The 13,841-nt window shown below is 62.4% G+C and overlaps 2 protein-coding genes across 2 annotated transcripts; both read right to left on the reverse strand.

The window, feature by feature from the left end:
- Positions 1-1,475: 1,475 nt before the first annotated feature.
- On the reverse strand, positions 1,476-5,878 carry LOC128903969 (integrator complex subunit 5-like). The gene is given in 10 exon segments (XM_054187842.1): positions 1,476-1,814; positions 1,816-1,929; positions 1,931-2,056; positions 2,058-2,242; positions 2,245-2,434; positions 2,437-2,625; positions 2,628-3,278; positions 3,280-4,171; positions 4,173-4,400; positions 5,804-5,878. Coding segments are annotated over 10 exon segments (2,859 nt in total). The 5' UTR covers positions 5,860-5,878; the 3' UTR covers positions 1,476-1,586.
- A 324-nt stretch (positions 5,879-6,202) lies between these two features.
- On the reverse strand, positions 6,203-11,671 carry LOC128903971 (uncharacterized). Its single transcript, XM_054187844.1, has 4 exons — positions 11,511-11,671; positions 9,056-9,860; positions 7,096-7,360; positions 6,203-6,542 (listed from the first exon to the last, which is right to left on the reverse strand). Exons 2-4 carry the CDS (start codon positions 9,443-9,445, stop codon positions 6,490-6,492), a joined length of 708 nt encoding a protein of 235 aa, XP_054043819.1. The 5' UTR covers positions 9,446-9,860; positions 11,511-11,671; the 3' UTR covers positions 6,203-6,489.
- Positions 11,672-13,841: the final 2,170 nt, after the last annotated feature.

The raw sequence follows: 13,841 nt of genomic DNA on the forward strand, positions 1-13,841 counted from the left end.
GGCTCTCGGGGCTGTCAGAGGGTGTCTGGGGAGTTCGGGCCGGGGGGTTGGGGTCCCGGGGGGGGGTGTCTCGAGCAGGGGGGGGTCCCGGGGCTGTTGGGGGGGTCCCCGGGGAGGGGGGGGGGTGGCCCCCCCACGCACTTGCCGGTGCAGGTCCCCTCCACCTCGGTGAAGAGCTTCTGCTTGACGGTGTTGAGCAGGTTGGGCCCGAAGTACCGGGGGTGCAGCAGGATCTCGTGCTCCGAGAGAGATCTGGGGGGGATGGGAAACGGTACCGGGACCCCACCCCCGGTTCCCCCCCGGGACCCCCGCCCCGTCCCTCCGGGAGCCACTTTTCCCAGGGAAATGCCGGGTTTTACGTCCCGGAAACACGACGGCAACCCCGCTGAGCACCGGGACCCCTCCCCGGGCTCCCTCATCCCCACCCCGGGATTCCCCCGGTCCCTCCGGGGAGCCGCTTCCCTCACGCACAGGCCGGGTTTCACCCTCCCGGAGACCCCACGTTCCCGTGACCCCCTGGTCCCTCCGGGAGTTCACCGGGACCCCCCCCGGGGACGGCCCCCGGCGCCTCCACACCGGTAACCCCCCCCCCCCCGGGGACCCTCGGGGACCCCCCCCGGGACCGGCCGGTGCCCCCCGGTAGGACACGTGACCCCTGGAGCCCCGCCCCTCGCGGCCGCCGCCGCTCACGTGGTAAAACATCCTCCCGCCGCCGCCGCCGCCGCGCCGCCGGGCCGGAAGTCTCGCGCCGCCCGTCAAGGCCCCCGCCCCTCTCAGCTCGACTCTGATTGGCGGCCGCCCGCGGGAAGCCCCGCCCCTCCCGCCGCCGCGGGGCGGGGCGCGGCAAGCGTCCCACAGCGCATGCGCCTTCGCGGGGGGGTGGGGCTAGGGCGGAGGAGCGCGCGGTGATTGGCTGGGCCGGGGGGCGCTGGGTGATTGGACTGGTGGGGAGAGGAGGAGTCCCCCCCGCTCCCCGGGGGAGCCCCGGGACCCCCCCGCCGGACCCCTCGGGACCCCCCCCGACCCTCCTGAACATCTGCAGGCAGGCCCTGGGACCCCCCCCAAGCACCCTTGGAATCACCTAACCCCCCCTGAGCGCTCACAGGACCCCCCGGTCCTCCCCTCGACCCCACCCTGGACCATCCTGGACATCCCCAGGCATCCCTGGCACCCCCCCCTTGGCATCCTCTGGACCCCCCCAGCACCCCCACGCCCCCCCTCGAGCATCTCCCAGGCCCCCCCTAGGCACCCCCAGGCCTCCCCTGGACCCCCCCAAGCACCCCCATGACCCCCCCCAGGCCCTCCTGAGCATCCCCAGGACCTACCTGACACCCTCTAACCACCCCCAGCACCCCCCAGAGACACCCCCAGGCCTCCCCTTGAGCCCCCCCAACCACCCAACCCCCCTAAACCCCCTCTCAGGGGGTTCCCGCGCCACCCCGACCCCCCCGGACTCCACAAACACTTCTCCCTTCTGCTCCCTTTTATTCGGAACCCGGGTTTGGGGAGTGGGGGTGGGGGGTGGGAATCGTCCCAGGCCAGAACCTCCATCCCCAGGTCCGGGGGGGGTCTTGGGGGGGTGAGGTTTAGGGGCGAAACCGCCCGGCCAAGAGCCCCAAGCGCTGGATGTTTTTGTGGAGGACGCTGTGCAGCACAGCCAGGTGCTTCCCCACGTCCCCATCCCGGGCGAAATCCCGGAGGAAAACCCCCCGCTCGGCTTGAAAAGTAAATTTTTGGGGCAGGGGGGCATTTTCCCGTAAATAATCCCAGACGCTGAGGAGGAGGAGGTGAACCTCGAAAGGAGCCAAGTGGGGGGAAAATCTCGTGCATGTTCCCCAAAACGGGGGGCAACAAGGAGCCCTCGGCCATGCAGGCCACGAGGGCGCAGGAGGCGCGGAGGTGCCAGGGCGATCCCGTCGTCCCGTTTTCCCCGACAGGCTTCCCAGTAAGCCATCAAACTGGCCAGGAGGCCGCGGAGGAGTACGGAGCAGTAACAAAGAGCCGGTGGCCCGGCAGCCACCAGCCGCAGGAGGGGAAAAAGTAGGGGGTGATCGCGGGAAACGTCGGCAAATCCGTAAATCCCGTTCCACCGTCCCACGGGCTTGTTCCTCCGGCGGCCAAACCAACTCACCCCCGGCCGCCTCCGGGCAAACGCTTTCCACCAAAGCAGCCGCTACGGCTTTGGCAGCTTCGGGATGAATGGCCAAGAGGGAGGGGGGGGTCAGGGGAAAAACGCCCCCCCCCGGCAGCAGCGAAGCAAAAGGCTGAGGAAAATTTGGAGGTTGCATTCCAGCTCCTCCGCCTCTCGCCCCCCTGGCCCCGCCGGCGTTTTCAACCCTTTCCCGATCACCCCGGCATGAAAAACCGACCAAACCCCCCCGGCAAAATTCACGGTGGCCGTAAAACGTCGATTGATATCCAACAAGGAAATGGCGTTTTTTCCTTCTTGCCCAGGTTCTTCCCCACCGGTTTTTTCCCCCCGTCGCCCCGAAAAGCTCAGCGTTGCCCCCCCCGCAGGGCTCCCTCCACCAGCTGCGTCAGAACGGCTTTGCCGGCAGCCGGCGAAACAGCGCTGAGCCGGGCCAGCAACCGGCCCGCCGTAACAAAGGCCGGCGGCGTTTTTGATGGCGTAAAACCAGAAAAAATTGATGGATGGCGGCGCGGACGGCGGCCAGGAGGTGAGCAGGGGGGACGGCGCGGGGCAGGGGACAGACGGAGAGGAGCAAACAAGCGGCTTCGGCCACCTCGGGGTTACGGTGGAGGAGAATTTGGGCCAAATCGTGGAGGTGTCGGGCCAGGACGGCGCCAAGTTGGACCCCCATGGCCGCTGGGCCGCCTTCTCCCCCTTCCCACTGCACCACCAGGGCCAAATTGCGGAAAAGTTGGGCTATTTGGGGTTCCGGCAAGCGGCCGGCGTGGATTTGGCAAACGCAGGTCTTGACGGTGGCCGGGAGGAGGTCCGCGAGGCAGGAGCTGAGGACGGCGTAGAGCTGGGTGGCCAGGGCCAGCTCCTCCTGGGTGCGGGCCAGCGTCAGGAGGAAGAAGAGGGCGTCGGTGGCGCAGTGAGGGGCCGAATAAACGGCCAAAAGGCCTAAAAGTTGGTGCTGCCAAAGAAACCGCTTGCGTTCCAAGCGTAAGGCCTCCACGCACAAGTCCCGCACGTGAGATCTGAGGGCGTCCAGGAAGGGGACGGGGCGAGGCGGGGAATCGGCCAAACTGGGGCTCCCGCGGTTATAAACCAATTTCTGCAGGTTGAGGAGGAGGAGTTGGATGATGCGGGTCGCAGGCTTCCCGCACCCCGTCGTGCAGTGTCAGCCCCGGCGGGGTGATGACGGAGGCCGGCATGGCCGTATTAACTAAAAATTGGAGAATCCGGTAAGCGCCGGCGGAAGTTTGGCAAATGAGGTGAACCACGATGCTGACCATGTTCTCCAGCTCCTCGCGAGGGAGGGACACGAAGTGCTGGTGGAGCTGGTTGAGGATGTTGGGTTTGAGGGAATCCACCAGTTCGGGTGAGATGGTGCCCAGGAGCGCCGGGGACATGACGGCCAGTTGGAGGAGGAAGGGGACGGTGGCTTTTTGGTGCTGGTCCCTGGCGGGTCCCAAACTCTCGTGGAACATCCGCAGAAGCTCCTGTTTGATGCTGCCCGAGTGGCGCGAGGCCAAGTGGCCCAGGATCCCCACCACCGAGGCGATTTTGGGCACCCGTTTATCGGCAGCCGCCGGGAAAAGCAAATCCCCCGGGGCTGCCCCATGGGCGCAAAAATCCTTCAGGCCACAGGAAAGGACGCGGTTGATGATGGTGTTGGGGAAAGAGGAACCGATGTGGGCCACCACCCAGTCGAAATGGGGCGAGTGTTGGACTGAAGTGTCCAACAAAGCATCAACGCAGGCGTCGGGGCAGCCCCCGATCATGGCAGAGAGGCACTGGGTATAAATCTCCATCAGGGTGCGGGTGGCTTTGCAGGACATCCAGAGCTGGAGCAGCTCGTTCAAACTGGAAGCGTGGGGCACCCCGTGGCGCCCCGCGTATTTACTGCTTAATTGCCCCATCAAATCGATGGACCAAGCGGAAATGACGGGGGCCCAGGCTTTGGGATTGGCCTTGACGAACTCGGCCAGCACCCGCTGCACCTCCTGCACCACCTCTTCCAATCCGGACCCCCCTGAACGTCCTAAATTAGCCGCTCCCCCCCCCGTTTTCACGTTCCAGGAGGTGGGCGCAGACCTGCTCGTCGAAGAGGGCGCGGAGGTGGTCGAGGGCGGCGTGGCGGGCGGGGGGGAGGCTGCGGAGGAGGAGGAGGGCGCAGCGCGCGTGGTCCTTCAGCGAGAGCTTGGTGCCGTGGACGGGGTCCACCCCGCTGAGAAAAGCCTTCACCTCCTGGCCCAGCTCCTGGGCGCTGGGGGGGGGCGCAGGGAGAGGGCAAAAAGGAGGGGGGGGTGTCAGGGTTGTTTGGGAAGGGATTGGGGGAACCCCCAGACCCCCCCCCAGCTTCATCCTGGGGCTGCACCTTCCCCCTGACCATTGGGAGAGGACACAGAAAAGAGGGGAGGGTCCGGCGGGGGTCCCGGGGGTCTGAGCCAAGGAGCTGGGGGGGGTGTTGGGGTGCCCAGGGGGGACTGAGCCAAGGGGCTGAGGGTCCCAGGGGTTTGGGGGGGGGGGGGGGCGGGTCTGAGGGGGCTGAGCTGAGGGGTCTGGAGGGTGCCGGGGGGGCTGAGAGGACCCAGGGAGGTCTCAGAGAAGTGTGAGTCAAGGGGCTGGGGGGGGTCCTGGGGGGCTACGCCAAGGGGCTGGGGGGGGTCTCAGGGGCTGGGAGGTTCCCAGGGGGGCTGAGGGGACCCAAGACGGAGGTTTCAGGGAAGTGTGAGCCAAGGGGCTGGGGGGGTCTCAGGGGCTGGAGGGGGGCCCAGGGGGACTGAGCCAAGGGGCTAGTGCGGGGCTTGAGGGGGTCTCAAGGGGGCTGAGCTGAGGGGCTGGGAGGGTCTCGGGGGGCTGGAGGGGAGCCCGGGGGGGGGTCTCAGGGAAGTGTGCGTCGAGGGGCTGGGGTGGTCCTGGAAGGCTGAGCCAGGGGGCTGGGGGGGGGTGTGTGTCTCAGAGGGTTGGAGGGGCTGGGGGGGTCTCAAGGGGCTGAGGGGGTCTCAGGGGGATTGGAGGGGGGCCCAGGGGGAACTGAACCAAGGGGCTAGGGGGTTCTCGGGGGGCACGAGAGGCTGGAAGGGGGCCCAGGGGGTCTGAGCCAAGGGGCTGGTGGTCCCTGGGGGGCTGGGGGGGGGTCCTGGGGGGCTGAGCTGGGGAGCTGGGAGGGTGCTGGGGGAGGCTTGGGGGGAACCCAGGGGGACCTGAAGGGCTGGGGGTGCCCCGGGAGGGATTGTGAGGAGCTGGGGGGGTCTTGTGGGCCTGAGCCGATGGGCCGGGGGGGTCTTAACGGGGGAGGGATCCGGGGGGGGCTGAAAGGCTGGGGGGTCCCAGGGGGCCGAGCCGAGGGGCGGGGAGGGGTCTCGGGGGAGCTGGGGGGACCCTAGGAGGCTGGGGTGGGGTCCCGGGGGGGCCGAAAGAATGGGGATGTCGAGGGGGGCTGAGTCGAAGGGCTGGGGGGGTCTTGGGGGGGCTCGGGGCTGAGTTTGGGGACCGAGGGGGTCCCGGGGGGGCCTGAACTGCGGGGCTGAGGGGGGTCCCGAGGACGTCCCGCGGGGGGGGGCTGAGGCGCAGCCCGGGGCAGGGCCCAGCGCCGGGGGGGTCCCCAGCCGGGGGCCGTGGAGGGGTCCCGGTGGTGGTGGGGCGTCCCGGGGGGTCCCGCAGTACCTGAGGGGCGGCCTGGGGGGGCTGGCGGCGCCCGGGGGGTCGCACAGGGCCGACATGGCGGCGGCGGCTGCGCGCGGCGGGGGCGGGGCCTCACCCTCCCGCGTCCGTGTCCCCCCTCCCCCCCAGGAACTGCGGCCGCGCACGAACGTTCCGGGGCACAATCGTTCCGCCCCCCCCCCTTTACCCCGGCGTCACGCCCAACACCCCCCCTCCACCACCCCCCCCAAGGTGTCACCAACCCCCACCGGTGTCACTCCACCCCCCCCCGGCCAGGACAGAGGGACACACAGACAGACATGGCCCCCACCATCTTTTTTGCTGCAGACCCCTCTGGGGGTCGCAGGGAAAAGCCACGGGGTGGTGGGTAGGGGGGGGTTGGGGACAACAAGGGGGTGACAGGCTGGGGACACTTGGTGGCATGATGGGAACAGGCTGTGGAGAGGGGCTGGGGACGCTGGTGACAAGTTGGGGGCAGCAGTGAAGGGCTGGGGGACACTGGTGGGGGGCCAAGGACAATGGTGAGGGGCTGGTGAAGCAGCAACCGGTGATCCCGGAGCCTTGAATAGCACACAACGCTGGGATGGAAGCCCCTTCAGGCCTTACCGATACCCAGTTGAAAAGAAAATATGGTTCCCTCCTGACTGGAACGATGTAGCTCAACACGAAACGCTTTGGAAGCGGCTGGGTTAGACGTCGTCTGGGTTTAGTTGGATAAAAGGAAGCCTTGAGATGTTGTCTCCTTGAGTAGAATCGGTGGGGAGAGATGCTAGAATAAGCCAGGAGTTGCAAACTAAGCCAAAAGTCGAACAGAGCGTGCGCAAAGACCCAGTTCAGCCGGCGGACACGGTGAGGAAGGCTATGGACGACCACCAGAGGACCCTGGAAGACCCCCCCAATGGACACGGATGCGCACGCATCAAGGGCATTTGCATATATTAATGAGTTCTAGGTGGTAATTAAGAATATGTTAACCATTTCTGGGAAAGGTAATGGATACGCCTATTCTGATTGCCCAGAACCTTCGTAGTTGAGCATCTTGGCCGCGCGCACCAGGCGGAGCGATCCCCTGCAATGACGTACGCTTGCTTTCTAACGCTCCAAAATTGAGTCTTGGGAGAGTCCTTAATCGCCGGCCTAGGGTATCACTGTCAGCCCTCATCGGCCTCTCCCCGTCCCTCCCCTTTCCCTCAGGTTCATATTTCTTGCTCCCCTGCACCTCCCCCCCTCTCTGTTATAGTGCTCTCCCCCCGTCCCTCCTTTTCTTGTCTCCAAGCTCCTCTCTGTCGTCCTACCTCCGCCTTTCCTTCCCTCGTCACCCTTCTTTCCTGCCCCTTGGGCCTCCTTTTTGTCTCTCTCCATCTCTCCTGCAAAGGAGGCCACCGCCCGGTGACTGTGACCACCCCGGGAGGGCAGCGGGCCAGTCGTCCCGCAGAGAGGCCCTGGGCTCGGTGTGCAGCCCCCGCTGTGCGGTGAGGTCCTCGTCCTCCTCCCGGCTGGCCACGGCCGTCTTCTCCGGAGGTACCCCGTGTGCCGCAGGGTGCTGACGACGGCTTCTGCCTGGGGGAGGAACCGTCACTATGCGGACCTGCAGAAAGCGGTCGCTTTCCTCCCCTCGCTCCTTGCCGACAGCCAACGACAGCAACGACACCACTCAGACTGTCCAGGGAGTGCTGCGATTTGCGGATATCTCAGGTGGGGGGAGCAGGGAGGAGCAGCCATGTGGGGACACACCAGGCCCTTTGGAGCCCCTCAGAGTGGCCGTCTTGTCGCTGCCGAGGTCTCTGCTGGGATGCCCACAGAGAGTGGGATGGGTGACCTTGGGCGGTCCATCACGGCTGCCATCAGCGCGGGAGCCGGCACAGGAAGACGTCCGCTACGGGCTCTCGGGACGGGCAGCGTGGAAACGGCTGCCAGGTCTTTTGGCCCACGTGGGCATTCACCGATTTGCGGGCATCCCTCTTCCCGGTTTCACTGCGTTGACCGAGAAATTCGCGTGGAGGAGCGGCACGGACAGGGGCACCGATGAGCTGGCGCGAACGCTCAACGTGTACCTGCGTGACGTTTTGGAGGGTAAGAGCCACGCCACAACCTGGAGAGCATCTTCGATGGGGAGAGGCTGTGGGCGGCTGGGAGAGGATGTCAGGGGACTCCACGCGCCCCCCCGTGCCTGCGCTTGTGGGATTTGGATCATGAGGTGAAGCCTCTGTGCTCAAAGAGCAATTAAGGCTGAATTAAGGCTGGCTTTGCTCTCCCTTGTGCCACCCAGGGGGGTGACGGCTTGTCTGGCCATCACAGGGTACATAAATAACAGGGGGAGTCTCGTGGAGCCGGGACAGCCCTGCTTTTCGTCAGCAGAGACAGTAAAATCGAGATAACGGAGACTTTGTGCAGCTGTTGGTTTCCTCGAGAGGCTGCCGTGCCCGGTGATGGACCTTTGCCTCGTTACCTGTGAGGTGCATATTAAAGTCGACGCCCCTGCACGCACGCTAACGAAGGGTTTGGCGATCCCGCTAACCCTAGTGACTACCAGCGCTCGGCTCTCCACCCCAAACCATACCGCCCGTTGCCTAGGGGAGGGAAACCTAGGAATTTGGGGGATAAAAGGATGGAGAAAGTGACTGTTAAATGGGGGAGAGAAGAAACTTGGTACTTGACAGAGCAGTCAAGGGGTTGCGTTCTCTTCCCCCGCCCCAGGCCGGGACGCCATGCTGGGTAACGCTGCGCCTTCTGCCCTCTGGGGAACGTTTACCCACCGGGTTGTTGTCCTATCGTTCTTTTTCCTAGCAATACTAACCCTTAAGTAATTAGTGCCATCGCGGTTGGTGAACTCACCAACGGCAACCTCGAATCTGCGACTGTCGCTCCCAATAAAATAACTGATTTTGATTATTTGTGAATCCGATTCAGCAAAAGCCCTTCGGTGGGACTCCGATAGCAAATCAGTGAAACTCCCGGGACTCTGACAGACGAATATCAGAACTACAGTCCCCTTAACGCGACAGCGCTACGAGCAGCGCTTGGAGGCGGGGGAGCGGAGGCACTCGGGGCGACGCTGGGTGGGAATTTCCCTCCAGCGCAAAGCTGGCGGGCTCCAAGACCGACCCGTATGGTCTTCGAACAACCCATCGCAAACAGCCGTGCCTGCCCGAGCTCTGGCCGCCCCTCGCAGCGGGGGGAAGCGCACCGTGCCCCGGGGAGCCCTGCCGGGACGCAGCCGGGAGCTCCCTTCTCCGCCTGCCCGCTACCACCTACCGCTCTCCGCCTGTGAAGGGGGGGCTGGCCCCTCGGTAGGGTCTCGCCCATCTCCTGACACCTCTGGGGTTTCTCAGCCACTTCAGGACGTTGTCGCCCACCAGCTCGTCCAACAGGGAATTCACGTGGGTCCCGAGGCCGGTGGGAAGGACGTGCGACAGGAGCTGGGTGGTAAAACACCGGCCCGATGATGGCCGCAAACTTCACGACCATCCGCATCAGCGGTCGCCTCCGATCCAGCTGAGCCGGTGGCATCTCAGCTGAGAAGCAGCAACACGTCGAGAAGAAGCTGGAGAGGCTGGAAACTTTCAACCCACGAGACGGGGCAGACCTTGGCCTCCTCTCCTTGGGACTGCACCCGCCGGGCAACCGCCACCCCAGGGTAGGCATCTTCAAACTGGCTCCGCTCCTGGTGGAATCACGGGCCCCGAGGCCTGGGGAAAAGCCAAAGGCTCCGCCACCGAGGGCGGGGAGGGCAGGACCCAGCAGGTTACGGGCATCCCACGACGAGTCCTGCCAGATCTGGAGCAGGTTTTTGCCCAACAGCGCACACGAGGAACTTTCCCCACCTCACAGGTGGGCTCAGAGAGCCCCAGAACGCTTGCCTTAACTCGGCCAGACAATGCCCTTCCTTTATTCCTTCCTTTTTTTTTTTTCATTTGGACAAAGCCACTTAACAGCAGGAATACTTTGGCGTGACATCTCTTCGCAGTTCATAACAAATGTCTGTGGCCATGGAGGAGGGACGCCCATCGAAAGCTCCCCCATCCAGCTCCCCTGGCTACAGGAGGATTTCCATGCCAATCTGCAGAAAGAAAAACAAAAAAACCAAGAAGGATTTGTTTGGGATTAAGTGCCTTGAGACCGGCGTTAGCCGGGCAACTTAAAAAGGAAACGGCAACGAAGAAGCTGCGTTCAAAGTTGGGACGGGGGCGAGTCAAAGCTTTTTCCCAGCAAAGGATTTGTTTTGGTGAGAAAAGGGAGCCGAGAGGGTGACTCTGTGGCACACGGATGCCTGGCCTCCCTCCAGCCCCTGCCCCGGGAAGGGACCCCGGCACAGCCGGCAGCGCGGTGCTCGGCTCCTCACCTTTCAATGGGACGGGCCGCGCCATGTTCTCCAGGGTCGCGCCTGGCTGGAGGAGGCAGAGCCTCCCGTCATTCCCCGCATCCCAGCTCCAGGTCGCCGTGAGGGATGAAACCTCGACCGCAGATGCCGGGCGGAGCACGAGACCGTCGGTAAAGGCAGTTTGCGAAGCGAGTCGCGGCTCGCGAGCACTTCGCGATTCACTTGGGATGGGACAAGGCCCCCCGACACAGTCTGGTGCCTGTCCTTGAACGTGGCGGTCGTGAAGCAGAGCAAAACACTTCCTGCCGCAAGCGTTTCTTGGCGGAGCCCTCCCAAAAATGTTCTGCCTTCGCACCAGCTTTCCCCACGCAGTCCTTCCGTCAACACTTCCCGACTCCCCAGGGGACGAGGGAATGCCCCGGGGCAGAAAGCGGCAGCAGCATCGCCGCCTCCCATGGCCAGGGAAATCGCCGGCACTAACGCAAGACATGGCCTCAGTCCTGGCTCCTGACTGAGCTATAATTGGGAATTTTTGTTTTCCAGGTGCCTCACTATAGGCATCTTGTGCTGCTCGAGAGACGCCCCAGCCCAGGTTTCCAGCTGGTGGCAGAGCCCCCCCGAGGGGAAGGGGCCAGCCCTGGGTCTGGGCGCTTTGGGCCTTTTTTTGGGGTGAATAGAAGGGTGTCTCTGTGTATGTGTGTCTCAGGGGGTGACGGTGTCATTTGGGGCACCCTGATGTCATCGGGGCAGCGATGACGCAGCGGAGGAGCAGGTGAGTGGGGGATGGGGAGGTTACGTGAGGGTGTCCCAAAAGAGGTTGTTCACAGCCCCAAAACATCCGAAAATTCTTGGGATGCATTAAGAAAATGTGAAAAGCTGTAACTACGGCCGTGAGGCATCGAAATAGAGAACAATCTCTCATTTATATATGAGAAATACATATATCAGGAAATAATATTAATTTATGCGTGTAAAATAAGTTCAAACTAAAAACCTCTCTCTCTAAGGGTTCTAGGATTCTGTGCGTCTGCGTTATCCAAAAGATCCTAGAATATAAAAATACTTAAAAACAATGTATTTATAAGGAGGGTCCAAATAGATGCGTAAGCAGACAGTCTAAACGGCTGTGCTGTCTCTCGAGCGTTAACGCCGCAGCCTAAGCGGATTTTCTGCACAAGCGGAGGACGCGAACTCGCGAAACCCGCATCCCCGCGTGTCAATCGCTGGGGGGCGCTGCCGCCCCTGCAGGGGGGAGCCGCACGGGCGCCGGCTCCGCAGCTCGTGCGCATGCGCGGCTTCCGCGGAGGCCGGCCCGCCGATGGTCTAGGCAGCGCGGCGGCCGGAGGTTGAACCCAGGACCGCCGGGACTCCGGCGAGCCCCGCACCCACCTGGAGCGGGATCGGTGCCGCCCGCCCGGCCTCGAGAGCGGCCGCCGGGGCTCCAGTATCGGCTCTTACGCGTTACCGCGCCTCCGTCAGTGCCGGGCGGTTGCCGGGTGTCCATCTCCACGGCTCCGTCGCCCTCCAGGACACCGGAAGTGCCCCCTCAGTCCTCCGACGCGCGTCTCTATGGCACTCCAGTCCTCCAGGAGCCCCTCAGTCCTCCGACGCGCATCTCTATGGCACTTTAGCCCTCCAGGAGCCCGGAAGTGCCTCCTCAGTCCTCCGACGCGCGTCTCTATGGCACTCCAGTCCTCCAGGAGCCCCTCAGTCCTCCGACGCGCATCTCTATGGCACTTTAGCCCTCCAGGAGCCCGGAAGCGCCTCCTCAGTCCTCCGACGCGCGTCTCTATGACACTTTAGTCCTCCAGGACCCCCTCAGTCCTCCGACGCGCATCTCTATGGCACTTTAGCCCTCTAGGAACCCGGAAGCGCCTCCTCAGTCCTCCGACGCGCGTCTCTATGACACTTTAGTCCTCCAGGAGCCCCTCAGTCCTCCGACGCGCATCTCTATGGCACTTTAGCCCTCCAGGAGCCCGGAAGCGCCTCCTCAGTCCTCCGACGCGCGTCTCTATGATACTTTAGTCCTCCAGGACCCCCTCAGTCCTCCGACGCGCGTCTCCGTGGCACTTTAGTCCCCCAGGACCCTGTAAATGCTCATCAGTCTTCTGGAAATCGTATGCTTCCATCACTCTTCCAAACCCACAAAACACGATTAACAGGTAACCACAAAAATATCTGAACATCGCGAAAATAAAGCAACCCCTGCAGAGCTCTCTTCCCCACAGCAACAACTAGACAAAACTCAAGCAAAAGTGGTAAGAGAATCACCAGAGAGCAGTCCCAAATAGAAATAAAAAGGCAGAGGTGTTTTGCCTGCTCAGAATTTAAGGCAAGAGAGAAGCAGCTGCTGCTCCTGTGGCCGCCTTTATCTCTTCTGCTGGGGGGGTGGGGGGAGGTGTTGGCCTGCCCCTTTCCCAGGGATTGTGGGAAGGGCGGGGCCTGGGGTATACGAGCCCCAGCCTCGCCTCAGGAGCTCATTCTGCTGCTGGCCTTCCCCAGGGTGGGGGCGGTCTGTTGGCCTTCTCCAGGGTCGAGGGGGGGTCTGTGGCCTCTTAAGTAAAGTGCAGTTTTGGTGCTCGTTCAGCTGTTTGGGCAGGTTTTGCTTTAAAATTAATAGTCTAGGTAAGAAATTAGAGGCAAGACTTTTCAGACAATACGAGGCTTGATGCCATACAGTACAAAATAGACTCAGATGTTACTTTTTTTTTTTTTCTCAGATCAGTAGTTTTGCAATGAGTGTTCAGTGTGGCTAGGTGGTTTAATAGTACGCCTCTCCTTTTTTTTGTTCCGGTGCTGTGTGTTTTACTGTAATTCTAGACTGGATTGAAGGTAGGATTCTGCATTTTTCTCTGGTTTTGCTTTAAACTCTGTAAGCAGTTGTTTTTATTAGCCTTAATTGGGCCAGTTATGAGATTTTTGAGTAGGATTTAGGGTGAATGTCTTGTATGTGTTCATATATGGAATTTTAGTGCTTTGAGGAAGCAGCAGGGATGTAAGGCATGCTGCCTTTCAGGGTATGGGACAGCTTGTTGTCTTCCCCAACAGTGTGCAGAGTGTCATGGTGGCCCTAGAGCCTTTGCAGCTTGGAGCAGGCCACTGGTAGGTCAGGACTTCACTGACTCTGTGGGTCTGTAGCAGAGCCCGGAGCGTGAGGGAAGACACAAAATGCCCACCAAACACGGAGCAGGGCTCAGAAGAGCGGTTCCGGAGGAGCGGCTGATGCAGGGGGTTCAGGCTGGCAAATAAAGGGTGGGAGCTGTCGGGAAGAAGTGGGGCTCCTTCCCTGACAGTTCAGGAGAAGAAAGAGCGGTTCCAAACTTTTAGCACTGGGGCATGGCTAGGAAAGGGATGTGGGTTCGCGAGTCTCTTGGAGAGGTTTTGCAGATGGGTTTGGGTGTTGATGGGGTCTGGTCTATTCTAGCCTCTCGCATTTGAGGTGAGCTGGATAGTATCAAGGAGGAGCATGGGACTGGTGATTGGGCAGAAATGTAGTGGTAACATTGTGTTTCTTGGTATCTTAGGTGCTGTAAATAATGGTCGCTGCAGCCTCAGACTCTGGAATTTGCACAGAGCAGGTGAGCAGAACATCACAGTGTTCAGGAGGATGCGGGTGTTATGGAAGAGGTTGGTATCTCAAGATGCTTATTGCTGTGGCTGTCACTGCTTTTGGGATTTACATTGGTTTTTTTCTTTTGCAGAGGAAGGAGGAGGCAGCTG

Source organism: Rissa tridactyla, unplaced genomic scaffold, assembly GCF_028500815.1.
Source record: "Rissa tridactyla isolate bRisTri1 unplaced genomic scaffold, bRisTri1.patW.cur.20221130 scaffold_81, whole genome shotgun sequence".
NCBI lineage: Eukaryota > Metazoa > Chordata > Aves > Charadriiformes > Laridae > Rissa > Rissa tridactyla.